Source organism: Nymphaea colorata, chromosome 4 (assembly GCF_008831285.2).
Source record: "Nymphaea colorata isolate Beijing-Zhang1983 chromosome 4, ASM883128v2, whole genome shotgun sequence".
In the NCBI taxonomy this organism is placed as follows: Eukaryota; Viridiplantae; Streptophyta; class Magnoliopsida; order Nymphaeales; family Nymphaeaceae; genus Nymphaea; species Nymphaea colorata.
The window spans coordinates 25169659-25190370 of record NC_045141.1 but is presented as its reverse complement, the minus strand read 5'-3'; the positions used below and the strand labels follow the sequence as shown (position 1 = coordinate 25190370).

At 36.9% G+C, this 20712-nt stretch overlaps 1 protein-coding gene across 2 annotated transcripts in view; it reads left to right on the top strand.

The window, feature by feature from the left end:
- Positions 1–2290: 2290 nt before the first annotated feature.
- The window catches only part of LOC116253561 (protein ILITYHIA), a 33080-nt gene continuing 14658 nt past the window's right edge, over positions 2291–20712 (top strand). The window contains exons 1-29 of one of the 2 annotated variants that reach the window (XM_031628426.2): positions 2291–2680; positions 4936–5315; positions 5428–5559; positions 5707–6088; positions 6215–6361; positions 6453–6637; positions 6738–6864; positions 6961–7034; positions 7253–7329; positions 7449–7485; positions 7579–7745; positions 9675–9858; positions 11282–11359; positions 12658–12777; positions 12855–12914; positions 13627–13755; positions 13838–13928; positions 14010–14191; positions 14656–14958; positions 15052–15168; positions 16335–16436; positions 16798–16947; positions 18220–18384; positions 18455–18631; positions 19045–19167; positions 19273–19353; positions 19431–19547; positions 19801–19973; positions 20534–20611. In XM_031628426.2, coding sequence (XP_031484286.1) covers positions 2575–2680; positions 4936–5315; positions 5428–5559; positions 5707–6088; positions 6215–6361; positions 6453–6637; positions 6738–6864; positions 6961–7034; positions 7253–7329; positions 7449–7485; positions 7579–7745; positions 9675–9858; positions 11282–11359; positions 12658–12777; positions 12855–12914; positions 13627–13755; positions 13838–13928; positions 14010–14191; positions 14656–14958; positions 15052–15168; positions 16335–16436; positions 16798–16947; positions 18220–18384; positions 18455–18631; positions 19045–19167; positions 19273–19353; positions 19431–19547; positions 19801–19973; positions 20534–20611 — 4244 coding nt within the window. In that variant the 5' untranslated portion in view covers positions 2291–2574. The remainder of the gene's footprint in view (positions 2681–4935; positions 5316–5427; positions 5560–5706; positions 6089–6214; positions 6362–6452; positions 6638–6737; positions 6865–6960; positions 7035–7252; positions 7330–7448; positions 7486–7578; positions 7746–9674; positions 9859–11281; positions 11360–12657; positions 12778–12854; positions 12915–13626; positions 13756–13837; positions 13929–14009; positions 14192–14655; positions 14959–15051; positions 15169–16334; positions 16437–16797; positions 16948–18219; positions 18385–18454; positions 18632–19044; positions 19168–19272; positions 19354–19430; positions 19548–19800; positions 19974–20533; positions 20612–20712) is intronic. The other variant, XM_031628425.2, reaches the window with a different exon arrangement.

Sequence of the window (20712 nt, the reverse complement as noted above, 5' to 3'; positions counted from 1 at the left end):
CTCCTCTTATTCATTCACTAGCTTTCAACTACATTTCTTAAATTTCCAAGCTAATTTCTTGGCGTCCCCGTCCCCACGCTCTACGTGAATCTCAATATAAGTGCCGCTGCTTTAAGCATGCATGGCAGTCTATTCCATTAAATCGCCGTTGCTTTAAGCATGCTAATCTATCCCATGAAGCAGACGCAGTAATCTAATTGATTGCATTTTCAAAAGATATTTGGTTAGAACTTATAGTCTTAAAAAAGTGCATCATTTATGTTTTTAGGTTATAAATCCAACAACAAAGAGGGCCATTTGTTAGTGTTTGTGTTGCCCAAAGCCCACGATTTGTTGCCTTAGTCGGACTCCACTTATTGAAACAAAAACATAGTTCTGTTTTTTTTTTTAAGACGTTATACGAAGATGCTTTCGAATACACATTGTTCTTTGTACCAAATACTCTTTTTTATTTTTGGGTGAGTGGGAGGAAACCTGACACGGTCTTGATGAAGGCCTAGAATACAAATCCAGGTAGTTTGGATTAGTATTAGGCATTTGGTGGTTTTGGTCGGTTGTAAGGGTTATCTATACTGCAAAAGACTTCTCGCAGTGAAGGGAGTCATTCATTATTTTTGTACACCTCTACAATTTATTTTTAATAGGGGGGTGTTTAATATATCTAGATTCATGAAAATTTTAGAATCAATATGCTTGTTTTTTAAGAGATTAAAATTATTAAACAAGCATGGTATTTTGTTTTTCAGAATTTGGAAATGGAAAGCGTGGAATTTTGATTTCATTATAGCTTGAGGATGAATTATGATTCTGAAATTTCATTTTTGAATTCGAAATTCCAAACCCTTGATTGCCCCTTAAACAAATCTCTTTCTCTCTCTCTATACATAGGGGACTTCTTGCCCCAAATTTTGCTATATATTTCCATTTTATCGCTCTCTCTCTTTTTACCAATATTTTTCTCGTTATGGAATTCTTCTTTTTCTTCTACGTACCTTTCTCTCCCTTGTTCTGCTGCTTTCCCTTAACCACCATCTCTTTATTCACTTTTGCTTCCAATTTCTTTGCATTCTTTATTATTCCGACATTCTTTATTATTCCGACAAAGTAGGCAGAAGTCTCCATCAATGGCAGAACCCATGGCATATTGGAGGCTAACACCATGAAAGCCCATCGTACTCTTGTTCTTGGATCAGGCAAGAACTAGTTTCTTGGGCAAGCTTCTATCAAAATCCCACCGTCTCGGTGAGAGGGAAAAGCGCTTTTTTTTTTTTTTTTGTTGGTGCATTGGGGTAATTACTTATGTCGTACATGGTTACTCTTTTTCAGGGTTACTGTTTTTCAACTCAGAGAATAGAGAATAGAGTCTCAAGCTCAGCTTGACTAAAGAAACCTCAAGCTCAAGAATAGCTTGACCAAAGTTGTTCGAACTCGATTCGACAGTTACGTGTTGAGCTCGATTTGATTAAGACTTGACAAACTCATTTGTTCATCGTTATGTGTTGAGCTCGAACTCGATTTGATTAATGCTGTATAAACTCATAAACTCGTTTAAATATATCGACTTGATTAAGGCTCGAACGCGATTCGGCAGTTACGTGTTGAGCTCTAATTCAACTCGATAGCTCAACTCTTTAAGCAAATGACTCGGCTCGAACTAGTTCACGAATTGAGTTTTAACGAGTCGAGTTCGTCGACTAGTTGTTCACCCATAAGGCGCTTGCCACTTAGAGTTGTAACGCTCATAAAACAAAGAAACAATAGAATGAACTAATGGGAATGATAGTTGTTCATATCCAGCCGTTATGATAGATTCTTTTAAGCCCTTGGTGCATTGTTGGTGTAATATTGAACACGATATAGTGCCTGTTCTTATTTTGGACACAACAATATAATATTTCAACAATTACCTTTTGAGACTGTTGCTTAACATGGTTAAATTTTGATATTAGTCTAATTCGATACTCCCCACTATAATGAGCCATAACTTGGCAGCGTTATTTTCATTTTAATATGGGTTTTAATATTTATTTTTAATTATAAGATGTTTCAACACAATGTTCTAAAAATCGATCATATTGAAAATGTGGTCTTAACAGTATCGTTCTGCACGCTAACCCAAAGGAAAAGTGAAAGGATTCACTTATTTGCTGTGCAACCAATAATCATACCCGACCCGACCCGACCTGTCACAGAGAAAGTACGCGCGAAGATAAATCAGTAAATATATAAAGATATGCCTATTTTCCATTTCTACCCATTCCTATAAAGTCTAAACCCTAGTATTTCTCTCTCACTCGACACTCACCTCTGGGTTGCCGCCATTTCGGAGAAAGAAAACCCGAGAAGATCAACGGCCTCCGTATCGAAGAAGGAAAACCCCAGAAGATCGACGGCCCTCGTTCATTCTCTCCCTCACAGTCTTGCCAAGCTAACGATCATCGCCCGACACTCCGTCTTCTGCACCGTATCCATTCCGTCACCCGAAACCCTAGTCGTCCGAATCATTGTCCGCCCTGGCCAATCCGGACCTTGGTCGCTAAGCGTTCCAGAGAAGATCGGTTTGCTGCTCTGGAGATGGAGACGCTCGCTGCGGCGTCGGAGCAGGTCTACACTTCTTCGACGAAGCAGCGGGTGAAAATCTTCCGGGAAGATGTTTTCTCAATCGTCCAACAGAACAAAGGCGAGAATCTAGCGTAGATGTTTCTGTTTCGATGCTTGTTTATTTCTCAGGCTTATGAATTTCGCTGTTTAGATCGCTATTGACCGGCTATCTGATGCCGACGATTGGATTACGCGGGGTCCATTGCGATCTGTTTGGTAATTGGTGCAAATGGCCATTCTTTTTGAGTGTTGTTTCTTGCGGAACTGTTGTCCCCAGAGGGCGCGCCTATTATTATGCTTATCGAATTTTACCATTGAAGGTGACTTTACTACTGTTGCTGGCATTTTTAAGTCCAAGGCGATGATTGGTTTAGCTTATCGAATTGATGGATTCTGTCGAATTAATTTGTTTTATTCGTTACTTAGCTTTGAAGAGATGCTGCACGCTCTGCATCCAAAAAGAGATCGAGTTGTTTTCAGAAATTTCAGCGTTGTAGCTTATGAAGTTGTTACATTAATCAGGCATTTCAAGCTCGAGGCAAACACACTGGAGAATACGCCAATAATGATGATTTCCTTGAGAACTTCTCGTTTATAGATTATCATTACATTGTTTCGGTTATGCATACCAGTTGAAACCAACCAGACAAACAAAACAAGAAAATTATTGAAATCAAATAGCTCTAGAAGTTCATAATTCCACATTCACCACCGGTTTCACACAGTTCAATTTGGTGCATGGCAATAGATATAGAAGGATTCCATGGCGAATTTCTGGAATTAGGCATCTACAATCCATGAACTCAAATCCTTGAGCATATACATTTACCGGCAAATATATGCTTCAGCCTACTTATCACAAGAAACTACCAAGCAAGAACAAAGGTAGATGTTGTTCTGAAGTAGTTCTTGTACAAGGATATCGAGAAGTGAGAGGACAGTCATACTTCAGCACAAGTACCTAAAAAACGCATAGTTCATTTTCCCAGTTGTCTTGTCTCATTGGAATAGACCTCTGTATTGTGGATACACTAATGATTCCTTTTAATTTTGGTTCTTGCAGGGTTGGAGAATTAGAACCTTGAAGCAGTTTGTAGAAAAGTAGCTAATGGCAGACATAGGATACAAACAGTCTGTTTATCTGTATCATGAAACACGATACAGTCTATCAGACAAAAAACATAAAAGGTTAAAAATTGATAATGACCAACAAAATCAAAATCTCTCAAAAGAACATGCAAGATACGTCATTCAACCTTGTTGGGTAAGTCCTCCTTGAAAAATAACACCACCTGCAGAAAAAGTGAAAAAACTAACACTAAGAATCAAAGTCCCTCTCAAGCAAAACTATTTCCACAGAAAAAAAAAAAGAAAGATCTTTCCGATCGCTGAGTAGATCTTTCCCATCCACAGCAATGTGCAGTCTAGTCTGTTAATATATATATATATATATATATATATATATATATATATATATATATATATATATATATATATATATATATATATATATATATATATATATATATATATATATATATATATATAGAGAGAGAGAGAGAGAGAGAGAGAGAGAGAGAGAGAGAGATTTGGTTTGTGCCCCTTGTTCTTTTGGACACTTTGGAATCTTCTTGAAGAGTTTCACTTGAACATAATCGGTACTAGTCGTGATTCATTGGCTTGGACAAGATGTATTCTCACTGAATTTGTCACCTTCTTTGATTTCTAATTACTCCGTAACTCCAAGCATAAAGAAGTCGGATGGGTCACAAGTTGACTTGTTGAATATTCCTGCTATGGTTGAAGATCCTCATATTGCTTGAGGTTGTTTTTACAATATTCACCTTTTATGGATGGTTTATAGTTACATGGAAATGTGCCAATACGTTACAAACTAAATTCATCTGAATGCGGAGGAAGACCCTCATGTGCTTCTTTCTTACCCTTTCCCACATAGAGGCCCACTAACTATATATACCAACAGCATCGTCTCCTTCTAGTTGAAATCTCATATCCCTCCTGCTCAGGGTATGATAGGGTGCTCTTGCCTCTGTTGTCCATCACAAGTAGTTCCCAAGTAGAGCCTGCTCTGAAGCATTTCACATCATGCAAGTTTCATGGCTTTTGAAAATTTGTATGTTTCAATAGTCACTTTATGCTCGCAATTCACAAATTATCCATGAGACTCTGCAACTCGAAGAGCAAGGTTGTTATTTCATTCTTGGAATATGTAGGATGGACTATATATATGCCTTCTCTTTCTCTCTGTCTCTAAATCTATTTTGATTCCCAACTGAATTTTTGTCCTGATGATGTTGATTTGCCATTTTGCAGGCGAAATGCCACCCGATGTTGCATCATCTCTAGTTGATATTGTATTTAAGACATTATTTGTTTATGATGATCGGACATCAGGAGAGGCTGTAGATTATATTGTTATTAAAGCACTTGGGGAAGACGCGTTTATGAAAAGCTTTGCTGCCAGGCTTGTTCAGTTTGTGGAAAAGCAGTTCAAGGCCCGAACCCCTTTTTGTTGTTACAGGCTGCTTAAATGGTCATTCATGCTTCTGAGATGGAGCCGGTTCACCATTGTCTCAAAGAATGGATTTTCAAAAATTGCTACTTTACAATCATCTCTGCTTTGTACTCTTTCTCAGGGCCCTCTTCGTGTGCATAGAGCTAGTAGGAGAGCATTTTTTCAGTTTATAACTGAGGTACTCCTGCCTGGCAACCATGTTTCTGGTCTCCATGAATTGGACTTTCACATAGTTTACTGTCAAAATCAATTATCTTGACACTAACTGTTTGTGATACCATTGTCCTAAGGTACAAGATGTCTACAAACTTTATATGGAAGAGTTGAAAGATTCTAGATTGTCTCTTGGTGATGGTGCCGGTATGATTGAGCTTCTGTTAGATTATTCAACGAGGACACCTTCTATTTTGGAGCAATACAAGGCAAGTTTGTCACGTACTTCATCCTACCTTGTTTTGGGGAGTTACATTTCCTTCATTCTTTTGTAAATCAGGCTGCTGTTGCTAGGTCAAGTTTGTTATATTCTGACAAAATCTTCTCATATTCCTTTTCGTTTTCCTCTTTTGCAGTCCCTGTTTGTTGATCTATATGTAAAAATGGTTTTGAGTGCAAGGGAGAGACCACAGAAGTTCGTCAGTGAAGCATTTTGCCCACTTTTCAAGCATTTGACACATGAGGATTTCAGGACGATTGTGTTACCAGCCTCCATTAAAATGCTTAAACGCAGCCCTGAACTTGTGCTGGAGTCTATAGGACTGCTTTTGAAATCAGTAAACCTTGATTTGAGTAAATACACTACTGACCTTCTTCCAGTAGTCTTACAGCAGGCTCGTCATTCAGATGAAGGAAGGAGAGCTGAGGCTACTGCCATTGTTGGGTATATGAGCCATAAGTGCAGCAATCCAGATGTTGCAGCAATAATGTTCAAGTCTATCAGTTCCATCATTAGTGGTCAAACATCCAGCCTCTTTTCTATTCTTGTGTTCTATATCCAGTATGCTTAGGACCACAATTTTAACATGTTGAACTTAAACAGTGGATAATTTTAATTGGACCTACATAAATTTTCTCTTGCAGGTTCTGAGGGTAAATTAACTTTTCCTTATCAGAGAATAGGAATGTTTAAATCACTTCAGGAGCTCTCGAAGTTCCCTGGGGGTAAAATGATGGACAATGTGGCTTCTTCAGTTTGTAGCTTTTTGGTGTCAAGCTACAAGGAAGATGGTAAGTCTCTTATCATTGGGTATTCTAATGTCTCAAACTTCTTTTCTTCCTTTTTAAATGTCGCAAATTCTCTGAATTTTTTGACTTGCAGGAAGTGAGGAAGTGAAGATAGCAATTCTAGCAGCTATGTCCTGTTGGGCAGCAAGATCTGCAGAAGTTATTAAATCTGATGTTATTTCATTTCTGGCTAATGGGCTTAAAGAAAAAGAAGCTTTAAGGAGGGCATATCTCCGGTGCCTGAGGAACATGTTCAAGAATCCTGATGCACCAGTGAAGGTAGTCCGAAAATCAATGTTGATATTTGATACTTAATATATTTGCATTCGTTGTTGTTTATACTTTATATTGATTATTAGATGGTGTTTTCATCTTGCAGGTGCAGAATCTGTTAGAGCCACTTGTCCAACTTGTGAAAACTGGTTTCACAAAACCCACACAACGGTTAGATGGTATTTATGCTCTTCTATTACTGGGAAAAATGGTTTCTCTAGATGCAAAATCAGGTTTGAATAATCAATCTTTCATTTGTGTGCTCGTCGCAGCTGTCTTTGCACAATCTGTTTCATTTTCCAATAATTTCTTTCATCTTGTATTTACAGAGGAAATTGTGTTGAAGGAGAAGATGTGGCAAGTAGTCTCTCAAAACGATGCATCCGTTGTGCCTCTCTCTCTGGTAAATTTTGGCTGGCAAAGCCTTTAAGTTGCTTTCGTTTCATTTTGGTCTTTTCTAATGGGTTTAACTGTGTATTTTCTTTAATTTGTGAAGAGTTGTTAGATTCATAAACTGATTATTTGTGTTGGTTCCTACCTCTCAAAAATGCTTCAAGATCCTCTTCTAGTAGTTTCTGTTTGCAGTTTTCTACAATAATTTATCTGTTGTTTGATTACTAGGCTATGAAACTGCCAGCTGAAGATTGCATTGCATGTATGGATCTTGTTGAGATGCTACTTGTTGAACACCCAAGCAGGTTCTTTATTTTCTTGGGTAGATTTTTGCATGTTATTTCGCTAAAATTGGTCTTGTTACGTCTTTCTGTTGTTGAAAGGCGGACCTTACTGTAGTAATCCCTCCTTTTCTGATCTGCAGGGTGAACGAGATGTTGTCAACCAAACAACTATTACAGGTAAAATAGTTAGAATGAAACACTAGCTAGTCTTACTATTTGAGGAAATGATGTACAACCTGTTACTTACATAATTCAGTTTGTCTGGAACAGTTGGTGATACACTTAATTTGCCATCCAATATGGGAAGTCCGTAGACTATCTTTAGACAGTGTTAGACGGATACTTATCTCTTCCCCCCAGTTGTCAGGAACTTTCCTGCTGGAATTTAAAGATTATTTATCACTAGTTGCTGACAGAGTGCACATTTTGAAGGCAAGGTACATTCTGGCTGTACTCTTTAAAGTGATGAGTAACTGCTCCTTCAGTTTGTGATATAATCTGTTCGATGAGATCCTGTGTTATTTTGCCAGCCTTTAGATTTTGAGATGGGCCCATGTATTTTGATGTCCTTCATTAGAAACTAGAACTTTGTACAATAGTTTTGAATCTTTAAAGAAAGTTAACAACTTAAGACTGCAAACTCAGCCCTTATTGAACCTGTCAAATTGTGAAAAAGGATAAAAGATGTCCGCATATGTTATTCAGGATTTTTTTTTATAAGAAGCTAATTTGGATCCTATCATGTGATACCTAAATGTGATTTTCGAGGGTGTAAAAAGTCAGTGTCTTAAAATGTTCCAGAATTTCAACTACCATAAATTTGTTTCATCTAAGCATGATTTATGATAATGAATCTGGCATTCACATTGCTTAATTATATAGAATGACCTTGACACCCTCGTGCTCACGACTGCCTATCTTAGTACATGTACCAACTAATTAAGAAGCATAGTATGATGGTATGGCAGAGGATTAGGGCAATAGAACTCATGATATTCACTTGCTTTTTACACCAAATATAATGATAAAATGTAATATATTTGCAAAAATAGAGGCAAATATTCTGCTAAAGCTCTTCCATTTTATTAGGTATGTCTACAAAACTGATTACAGGTGCAGACATAGATATTAAAGTGAAGATGCTTGAAAAGAAGGTTTATTCTCTATATTAGCAACCTGGTCTGCAAAACTTCATGTATCCATAAAATTGTCAACTTAAAGGGATCACATCGAGTAAATTTTATCTATTCAAGATCCATCATTGGGAAATTTTATTCTTGAATATCGACTTTACCTGGGATTGATAGTTTCACTGAGCAAAAAGGAAAAGGAAAAATGCTTTTGAGATGGGGAAAATGAGATCAACACATTTTGAGTAAGTGATTAATTGTCCTGGTTCCTAGCTTTTTACGGGTTGAATTTGAAGCTGCAAAGAGGTGGGTTAGGATCTGCCAAACTAGGAGCCCGAGTCCGGTGTGAGAGTGGACCGAGTTGTTACATTGACAGTAAGTAGTTTTATGCTTTCACGTGACACAAACTTATCATATCATTCATGAGGTGGCTAACATGCATAACTTAGTCTTGCCACTTCACCATTTACCAGGATGAGCATATGCTTTCAATTTTATCATTTATGTTGTTTTTCTTGATTTACTTATTGTTGTTACTTGAAAATTGAAATAGATGCATTGTACTTCAATGAAGCTTACAAAAGTATGTTGTCTTTGATATGATATGATGATGTGTGGTCATTTGGCTTATTGCAGCTTGGTCTGTATCTTTCTTCCTCTTATAGATACTTGCACATACATGTATTGTAGGGTCACACACACACACACTAGAGTAGGCACAAACACACTCACATATGCATCTACATGCACACATGTATCCACATCGCATGGAAAAATCTGAATGGCTCAGTCATCCAAATTGCTATGGAATTTTTATCATTCTTATTTTCTTGAATCAAATGTTCTCTATAAGATTCTTGCAGTCCGTATCTTTAGTTTATATTTTTGACTGAATTGGTTACATGTTTACACTTTACAAATGAGAGGATGAATATATATTTGGATTACAGTCTTAGCCTCTTAGGTTTCCTTTGTTTCTTTTTTGGGATAATAATGCTCTTTATGTTAGTAATCAGATGACTTTTCGTAAGCAAGTTGGTGGGATAATTTCTGCCTGAACTTGCATAGTTGAAAGGGTTACATGAGTTTAACGAACACTTATGTTTTGAGTATGGAAACTAGGGGGGAGGCTTCAAGATTATTTGTCATGTGTTTGGACAGATGATTTGTTTTTCTTGGTTTTTCGTGCATTTGAATTTTGAAATGCCAACAATGTCTAATTATGTGATACCATAGTGATGCAGAGAATTCCTTAGATGCACAGTTACAATTTGTTCCATCAGCTGAGGTTCTGGTGAAGGCTTTGCTCGCGATACCCTCAGCGACTATGTCAAAGGATTTCAATTGTTGGAAAAGGCTTTTCCTTTTAGCTCATCATCCCTGCATTTGTACTGGGGCAAGAAAAAATACAGTTTGGAAGGTACATAAACTATATTGAGATATTTTCAAATAGTGTTTGTGTATTATTTTTCTTTCTTTTTGTTCTTTATATTGCCTATCTTAGGTTGCCCGTGGCATTCTTTAGATGTATGGTCGGGAATAATATGATGCTTGTTACTTTTGCACTGCCATTCCTTTGCACATAGATGAGGAAGAACTGGTAAATAATGAGGTATGAATGCACCAACCCTGTATATGTGCACAGCCCGTCCACATTTTTACAAGAAAAGAATTTCACTCTAATGTTATAGCCAAATGGTCTTCTGTGCATTTGTGTTCTTCTTTGATTCTCTAGCTTCTATATTCTTCATTGTTTGTTGGATTGTAGCCCTTGCAGATCTTAGTATAGTACCATGTTGTCAGCATCTTATCCAAGTTGAGTGTTTAGTTTTCTTTCAAAATTTAATTCATCAGGCCTTTTTTTTTTGTGGTGTATTACTTTCCTGACCTAAATGAGTTGGTAAGTTGTGCTAGTTTGATGTTGAAATTGAGCTTTAACTGTATTTTCCAAATTGGCAGACTTTCAGTTTCAGGTCATCTTAATTGTTCAAGTTAAGTTGGTGCTGTTTTGCCAACTAGTTTTTAAATATGTAACTGGAAAGGAATAAATCAAAGAGCTTACCTACTTCTGCACCATTGCTCTCATCTTTCGGGTTATGCAACATGCCCATCATTGTTCACGGGAAAACACAAACAGCTTTTTGACATAAGGCTATTGTTGAGTCTAATGAGGATAAGAGCTGAATTCTCTCTCTCTCTAGTGACATTCCTCATCTTTCTGTCTAAAAGATCTACAGAAGTATGTCGGTGGGAAGGTTGTCTTCTCATTGTTATTTCAATTTTAAGTTATTAAGAAAAACCTTTTTCTTTTGGTGCTTTATTAATTTTCAAGTTGGTTTTCAGTTTGTTATTTTCATCTATGAGCAAGTAGTTAATGTGAACATAGGGCTTAGTTTAAGCCAAGCTTCTCACTTTTACATGTAAATTCTATCCTACTGCACTCATTCTTAATTGTTCCAATTCATAAGGTTTCATATTTTTAATGTTTGGTTTCCTCCATTTGTGCTGTTCAGATTGAAATGGGTTTCTGCTTTGAAATGTAAAAGCAGTGGTGAAATCTTAGTCATTCAAGTGATATAATTTTCAAGTTTTAAATGTTTTATTTTCTTCATGTTTTGCATTAGGTTTTAAATGAACATTTACTTTTAAAATGTGAAAGAAATGGGAATGTTTTAATCATTGGAGCAATGAGAGATGAATCAGACCTATCATGCATTTTGGTGGGAGGGAGCAGATTAGCCTTATATCACCTCAATGCTTTTATTTCCTGCATCTTTAGCTGTAAGGCAATACTGTCATTTGATATTAATTTCTGAAATACGTATTATCGTCGTCTGAATCAGAGACTGCAGAGGAGTGCACAGAGGCATGGGCATGATATCATCAGTACCCTTTCAAGCCAAATTAAAACTCTAACCAAGGTGCAGAAAAGTCTCGGCTATATGTGTTGGAAATATGATTTAGTGATTTATATTTTTCTTTTCCTCTTATGTTGCGCTATCAATCAGTTCTTACCATCATGTCAATGGCTTGTTTAATCCTCATGCTGTGTGAGATGTCCACAAGCCCATGTGGTAAAGTCTTATGCTCGTTTCTCCGTTTGTTCGGATGGTTTATTGAGTAGAAAATATGGTTTATGTCGTTATATGTTTTTTATTTTGCGTTTCCCTTTTCTCCTTTGTTGCTTATTTACAAATAGCAGATGGCTAGGTTACACTGTCATAATTGATGGGGCCAATCTCTGTGGGATATCCAGTTTGATCATCAGAGTTGAAAGAACAGAAAACTTCACCTCATGGTGCCCTGGAGTTATGGTCTGTTTCCATGTGATTCTTGTTTGATGACTCTCAGTGTAATTTTTGCTTTTGTGGGCTCATGGTGTTGTTGTTTGAGGCATGCTTTACTTTTTATCAGCAGTGCACTTCTTTCTGTTATTTTTGAAGCATGCTGGTTTGCTTCTATTGGAGCTTTATGTCGAGACTGCAGTTTTACCAGAGTGTCAACTGCTACATACAGTTCAATTTTAGTGGTTCCAAACTCAAGAAGACAAAACTTTAATGCATTTTTACTTGGATGTATTGGTCTTACAATACAAAAACAAATATGCTATTGTAATTCTAGACTTAGCCCGAGGACTGAATTTGCTTCAGTGGATAACACTAGAACTTCGATAACTGGAGATTTTTTTTTTAACTTGCAAATGTTTGGTACCAGGGTACTGCTGACAAGAAGTTCTTTGCTTTTGCCAAAATTTGCTGTTGTTTCTGTGGATGGTTTTCTTTTGAGCTAGCTAGAATTTGGTTGGTCTGAGTAACTTTTTTTGTTTTTCTCCAATTGTTTTTGTCTGTAACTCTCATTGGTGAATTATCATCCGTCTTACGCTTGTTATTTTTACTGAAGTTCTTTATATATGCATGCTTAGATGAAATATTAGTTGAAGTGACAGTTGGAGTTCTGTTGTTTGGCTTCTTTGCGGGATTATGTTAGTTCTTTGTGCTGAAGATTCTGTGTAGTCATAGATGTAAGTTACTTGTTATCATCTTTGTGAAGTCTTTGTCTCCATTTTGTAGTCTGTATTATGTTTGTACATGTGTGGTGTTGCTATCATGTTATCCTGAGTTGTTTCATTGATTAGGTACTCTTTCTACACATATTTGGATGTTGTTCCCGAGATGTAGACTTTTTTTTTTTTTTATAAATTTGCTTCTTGGTAAGACAGGATTTGTTTGGACAAACTGGTCTACTAAGTGGGAATCCATTGGAGCAAGATGCTGCTTTGCATTCGTCCTCAACCTTGATGTTTTTATTTCCAAAAGATACATTTTCGGAGTTTGAGGAGGTAATTGAGATACTTGATGTTTTCGTTTCTGTATCTTTATCTCCAAGTTGGTAACCTTTGCTTACACTGTATTTCAGTATCTGAGGCAGCTCCCTGATTGGTCTTTGCATGATAAACTTTCCGAGAATGACATCCAGGTGAATATAATGTAGTGAATAGTTTAGTCATGTTTTCATTTTTGTTCATTTAGAGAATGTACCCATATAGTCATTCTCGTCTAAGTAATTCTTTTATATACTGTGATGCTTCACAGCGCTTTGCATGCGTTTCAACTCAATAAGCATCAAATAATATATTATTCTGTGAGTTAGTGTTTATTCGTTTGAAGAAGCTTTTTCCCTTTGATTATGGTTCTAAGCATCTATAGAACTGTGTTCAATCTCTTGCCTTCTCTCTTGTTTCCAGATTGAGGCTTATTTTTGTTAGTTACTTTATCTTATACTCAATGCTGTGAGTGAATTGCATAACCCATAGCAGTTAATTCCAGACTTAGATACACAACAAATGAAAAAAAGAAAGAAGGACAATTACTTAAAATCATAAAAATAGGAAAAATATGCTTCCTATCAAAAACATGAATTTTATAGCATTGAATGCGCCTAAAGGTTTCTCAGCCTATGCATTTAGGCTTTATGCCTTGGTGCACTTTTGACTAGATGGTGTTTCTATCTTACTGTTTTTCTTTTCTACCCATAATGAAATCTTGTCTAGGCATCTCTATTCGGAAATTTAAAATTTGGCTAGAATCTCATTTGTTTTACTTTTTTGCATTGTTGAATCCCTATGCAAGTACTTTGGAAAGAAGGCTTGAAAACCCATTCTGTTCTTATCTTCTTGTTATTTATGCAGATCTTTCGTACGGCAGAGGGCATGCTTTCCAGCGAACAGGGTGTTTATATTGCGGAGTCTGTGGCTGATCGAAATGTGAAGCATGCAAAGGGACGTTTTCGGATGTATGATGATGATGATGATAAGTCGGTGAGGATTTGTTTCTTCTTATGTGTATATCGTTCATGGTGAGCATATGATCATGCAGTTGTTTGCCTTCTCTGTGTTTCAGGATCATGTCAAAACTGGTCCACCAAGGGAGACAAATAGAAGAGAGCCATTGAGCACTGGGAAGAAGGACCCAAAGGGAACAAAAAAAAATGGTATATTTAATTCACACACCCTCTACAAGCTACTGTTTTGTTGTAATTCAGTGTTACATCTGTATTTTGTTTTTCAAAAAGTAATGAATGCAGACAGAGTGAAAAGTGCTAAGGAAGAGGCACGAGAATTACTACTTAAGGAGGAATCTATTGTTCGAGATAGAGTTCGACATATACAGAGCAATTTAACTATCATGTTAAGAGCTTTGGGGGAAATGGCTATAGCAAATCCAATTTTTGCTCATGGTCAACTTCAACTCATGGTATGAAGTGCACCATCATTTTGTGTTTTGCAGGCTTGAGAAATCTGCTTTGTTTCATTGTGTGCATACTTACATTCTTTCAGTAATTAGTAGTTCTTAATTGTGTTGCTAAAAGAAGCTTCTTTTTTTGTCTTTCTTATTTTCTGAAATGAACTAACACATTTTACAAAATAGTTTTGATCACAGCAGTTTTTACTGACTGCTAAAGACAATGTTGACTGGACTTTATATATGTCTGTGTACACCGTGTAGCAATGGTTATTCAAGCAAGTCACGATGATTTAGATTTTGGAAACCCTAATTTCCGAGTAGTGCTTTGTCTCACATATCATACTTCGTTAGTTAGTTACCCATGTAATCAGCTTTGGTAGTGTTATCTGAAAATATTCTATACATTTTTTTTCTGTTGTTTTAAAAGGTTTTTACATAATTTTGAGTGTCTATGTCTCTTAATTATGTGGCAGGCTGGTTTTGTAAATCCTTTAATGCGTTCACCAATTGTAAATGATGTTGCTTTCGAGACGATGGTGAAACTTGCAAGGTGCATAGCTCCTCCAATTGTTCATTTGGCACCTGAAATTGCTGCAGCCTTACGTTTGGTTGCTACTGATCCGACATCTTTTATGCACGAGTTGGTACCTTTGATGGCTGATGAGGAGATCCATGGGAAACAAGCTGTTGGTTTGTTGGAGGGCATTGTGGAAGGTTTGGTGGAAGCATGTAAATCTGGACCACTCCCTGTGGATTCATTTGTTTTTCTTTTCCCGGTATTTGTTCTAACCTGCTGAAAATTTTCAGCCCACATCTTATGGCGCATTTCTCTGGTGTCCTAATTTTTTTCTAATTTTTATGGTTGACAGATTCTGGAGCAGATTCTTTCATCAATGAAGAAAACTAGGCTTCATGATAACGTTCTTCATATAATTTCAATGCACATGGACCCAATGCTGCCTCTTCCCAGACTTCGCATGTTATCTGTTAGTTTTCTTTTAATTAAAGTCACGTTTTTCTTTTTATTAACTAGGCAAACTAAGGCTGCACACGAGCCGAGTCTAGATCAAGCTCGGCTGGCTCGAGCTCGACACGAGCTTCACAACTTCAACTCGAACTCGACTCGAGCGACTGCCTTTGAGCTCGAGCTCGACTCAAGCGGCTCGTTTAAACTTGTTTATTGACAAGTTCTCATTTCCTTTCGCCTTCAAGGCATGTGCCTTCCTTTTCGGTGAAGAGTCGTCTCGCAGCATGCGTGCGTGAAAGTGTCACTGACGACGTGGAGCTGCGGGCCCTCGGATGCATCCCATTAAGGCATGGGGAGGAGGAAAGGCGTGGGTGAGAAACAACATTCTACCACCTATCATGAGCACCCCATTAAGGCATGAGGAGGAGGAAAGGTGTGGTGAGAAAAGAGAAAAAAGAGAGGAAAAATGAACCACGAGCATGGTGAGGAAAGAGAAAAACGGGAGGAAAAATGAAAAGAGTGATTGATTGATTGAAAAGTATAATAATGAGGGTAAAGCGTGGGTGAAGAGACGGAAAAAAAGATGGAAAATTAAAAAACGCAAAACAAAAAAAAAGTGATTAAGCTGCATGGGTGAGAGAAAAAAAGGAGGGAAAACTAAAATCACAAAATAAAAAAATGAGATTAAAGTCGAGCCGAGTCGAGTTTAATCGAGTTCGAGTTCGACGAACTCGAACTCGACTCGTTAACATACTCAAGTTTATATTTAAGCTCGAGCTTGACTCGCATAAAAAACGAGTTGATCTCGAGTTGGCTCGACTCGTTGTGCAGCCCTAAGGGCAACACCCTTTTTGGTTGGTGGGGTTGTTGCATTTTGCAGTTATACTTCCTGAGAAAAGGGAAAAAGAAAGAGGAAACAAAGTTTGATCTCTTTTCCTCTCATGTGCATTCATGCAGAACAGATTGATGTATAGTCATGTATATCGAGTTCCTTAAGACCAGCACATAGGGAATCCATCTCTTATATGTTTGCACGTGTATGTGCACGGACATGACTGTTTCCAGCTTCACACTTTTTGAAGCACCATCTCACAGCTGCAATTGCATTGTGTGACATGGATGAGGTTTTATAATACCTTTAAGATCTATATGTGGTTCTGCTCTTACAGGTTGTTCTGTTCTCAGGTTCTCTATCATGTTCTTGGTATTGTTCCAGCATATCAGGGCTCAATTGGACGAATGCTAAATGAGTTGTGTTTAGGGATACAACCACATGAATTGGCATCAGTATGTTTCTTGTTATTCTTTCATTTCAGTTTCATAACTCTTCTTTGACATTGTTATATATCTCGTGAATAAAATGGAAAAATCTCGGCAAATTTTTAAAAAATTTAAAACATTTAATAAATCCTAAAATTATAAAAAATCATAAAAAATATGAAAAAAATGCAAAAAACGGGTATAATACGTGTATAATACACGTTTTATATGCATTTTTTATTTTATGACGTTTTTTTAAAAAGATGGGAATAAAACGGGTGTTATACGGCTGACTGTGTTTTGCCGTATTATATGCATCTTTTTCCAATAAGACGCGTTTTTTGTGACAGTCACTTGATATCTTTTGTGTCTGTTGATTCTCTAATAGGCACTTGTTGGGGTGTATGCTAAAGATGCTCACGTAAGGCTTGCTTGCCTAAATGCTGTCAAGTGCATTCCATCAGTTGCAAGTCGTTCTCTTCCTCAAAATGCCGATGTTGCAACACATATTTGGATAGCTTTACACGATCGAGAAAAGGTGAAGATACATATTCATTACTTTGTAGAGATATGAAAACCTTATGAGTTTATGGTTACAACTCATATTGGATTGAAGATGAATGCACATGTTCATTTATTTTGTAAAGATATGAAAACTTTCTCTTGGTAACATATCCACTAAATGTTGTGGTTTCCTAAGGAAATCCTAGGTGGCCGCCACCAATGGGGAATCTTTTAAAATCCTTACATCTATTTTTGGTTGAACTATGAATCTAGTTTTGGGGAAATCTTTATCCACTTCTTATTTTCTTGTATCTGCACATGTTTTGCTTGATTTGCCATTATTGTTCTTAGAGCTTATTCTTGAGGAGATACAAGGCATTTTCTAAATTTCTAGTTGTTTTTTTTTATATATAGATTATTCTTTTGGAATATCTCCAAGCTGTTCGCCATTTCTCCATTATTTGGAAGTCGAGATTTGGTTTTCGATAAACATTAAAAATGATGTTATTGCTGGAGTTGATGAGTTTGAAGAGCATGCCTAGTTTCTGCATGGTAGCTAATTCCCTAGGCTAAGGCACCTGTGTGGTTCAAACAAAGGTCTGGTTTTAAAATTTTTACACCTTAAACTTTTTCTTTTTTGTTCGTTCTATCTTCTAGTGTATTGACTGAGGTGAAGTTTTTGCAAACCCGCCACTTTGACTGTTTTTCCTTTTCTCTTTTTTCCTGTCTTTATTCCCCCCCTTTTCCTGTTGAATGGACTGCCTAGGGTCTGACTAGGCTTTCCTATGGAGTCCGGTTTCTAGGCCAACTAGCTCTTTTATGGTTTTAACTTCATATTTCTCAAGTTGAATATTTACTGTCATTCATGCGCCTAGTATCTCTCTCTCTCTCTCTTTTTTCCTGCCCTTGCCTGGTTAATTTTCATTTATGTGTCTCAGTGGCTTCCTCAGTTTCAATGTCAGTGCATGTCTAGGGCTGCATTCACATAAGTTCATTTTCTGGTCACATACTGGTATGTCGGTTAATGACCACACAGTTTTTTCTTGCTATATTTTAGGTACTAGATGGTGTCGCAGTTAACTCATGTTATGATTGAAATCATAGTTAACGCGATACATTGATAATTTGTAAAAGATATTTATGATTAATCCTTGCATTGTAATGGTGGTAAATCCTGGTTGGGTTTTGCAACCTGTGTTTTTTTTGGTTACTGTGAAATTTCGAGACATTCTCTTGTATGCTGCTTGGTCTGTGGTAGGTATCGATGAGGCGTGCTGTCTGAACATGCATGTTGCATTTCTTCCAGTTAATTGCAGAAGTTGCAGAGGATATCTGGGATCGTTATGGCTATGATTTTGGGGCTGATTATTCTGGACTTTTTGCTGCCCTTTCTCATATAAACTTTAATGTAAGGGAGGCAGCCGCAGAGGCATTAGCTGCAGCGCTGGATGAAAATCTTGATTCTATACAGGTTCATCATGTTCCAGTTATGCTTTTCAATTATGTGATAGGTGAACCTTTCTAACTACTTTCTTTGGCAGGAAACCCTTTCAAATTTATTTTCACTGTATATTCATGATATTGGAGCTATAGGAGATGGAACAGATATAAACTGGCTTGGTAGACAAGGAATAGCCTTGGCTTTATACTCATCTGCTGATGTTTTGAGAACTATGGATCTTCCTGTGGTCATGACATTTTTAATATCCCGTGCACTGGTAGGTTCTTCTGACCTGAACATGGTTTCAGTTTTGTTATGTCTTTCCAGTCTTTCCTTCTTCTGAATGTTTAACTTATTTTTTTTTTATTTTTGATATAGTGAAGTACCTCATTTTATTTCTGATTTCTTTTGTTTAATCATATTCTAATAGACTAATACTAATGTATTGCTACAACTTTCCTGTCTTTACTTCTCTTCTGTTCCCTTGTTGTTCATGTTGAGATCTGCAAATGTTTTGACAAATTTTTGTTTTATTTTTCCTCTTTGGTATTGTGAAACACATAATTTTATTTCTGACATTTTTTTGTCAACAAAATTTTATATACTAATGTATTTCTATAGCTTCCCATTGTTTTATTTTCTTTGAAGAACATGTATGATATATGACCTTTTTGGCCAATGTAATTGCAGGCTGACCCTAATATGGATGTTCGTGCCAGAATGATAGATGCTGGTATCGTGATTGTTGACAAACATGGGAAGGATAATGTCTCCCTTTTGTTTCCTATTTTTGAGAACTACTTGAATAAGAAGGTAAAACTGAAAAACTTCCCCTGCTCTAGATTTGAAGACCTCATATTTGTCATTTCAAAATTTTAGTGACAGCAAAATTTTCTCTGCGCTTTGTCTCTGCAATAGGCTTCTGATGAGGAGAAATATGACTTAGTTCGTGAGGGTGTTGTCATTTTCACTGGTGGTCTTGCAAAGCATTTGGACAAGGTTTAGGTTTTTGTTTTCTGATCTTTCACTTTTGTCTTTTGAAAAGCCATGGGTGCTTAATGTATTCTGTTGGGCAGGATGATCCAAAGGTGCATGCGGTTATTGAGAAATTATTAGATGTATTAAGCACTCCGTCCGAGTCGGTTCAGCGAGCAGTCTCAAATTGTTTGCCTCCATTGATGCGTTCAAAACAGGTGAGTAAATTTTGCAAGTAGCTGGATGATTTCTATGTGTTTTGTTTGATGATCTGCGTATTACGTTTGTTCCTTTTTCTGCAAAATACTTGCACAAGCTTGTATTTGATGGTACTGCATATGCAGTTCTGCACCACCATTTCCAAAAATATGTTTTTTCTGCATGTTTTACATATTTGTTTGTTATGTTCGATTGTTCATATATAACTTTTGACCAATGTTTGATCCCCACCCACCTTTTTCATTTTGATAGGATGATGCCCAAGCACTTGTCTCTAGACTTTTAGACAAGTTAATGCACAGTGATAGATATGGAGATCGTCGTGGAGCAGCTTTTGGACTTGCAGGGGTTGTTAAAGGCCTAGGTATTCCAAGTTTGAAGAAATTTGGAATTGTCTCTGTGCTTAGGGAGGGTATGGAAGACAGGTACTGGCTGTAGTTGTTGTACAGTTATATTGATGATCTTCTGCTGTTCTCTGAGCTTGTTTATCACTTTGCTTGGTTGCCCTTTAATGCCTAAGCAATTTCTATTTTCAAATACATGTTTTTTCTTTCTTCTGATCTAGAAGATTGTTATGCAGATAATTGGCAATTGGAGGACTATTTTTTTTTTCCTCCTAAGCTTTACGAAATTGGGGTGCATCTTCATTGAATACTCTCTGGGCTTCTAATGATGTTTATTTTATTTTATTTTTTTTCCTTGGAATAAGCTTGCGTTTTGGTGAATTTCAGACAAACAGAAGATCATACACACCTTTCCTTTTGCATGTGCCATCTGGTGTATTATCTGGATATCAACAGCATTTTTCTTAGGCAGTTTCATATCTTAGACAGAGTTTTTCCTTGTCTGCCTTTTGCTGGCCCTTGATAAAATCCTTGCATGGACATTCTACCTTTGTATTGTATCATTCTCTGCATTTGATAACTCTGTTCCACAGTATCAGTTTGTTGATGACACAGTGCTCTTGTGGCTTGTGGCTCTCCAGGAACTCTGCAAAATCACGGGAGGGGGCGTTGCTTGGGTTTGAATGTCTTTGTGAGAAGTTAGGTCGACTTTTTGAACCGTATGTCATAATACTTTTACTCTATGGATACTGTTCTTGCACTGTTGAGCATTTATTGTCTATTGATGCTTAATGATAACAAATATTGTTACTTTATATTT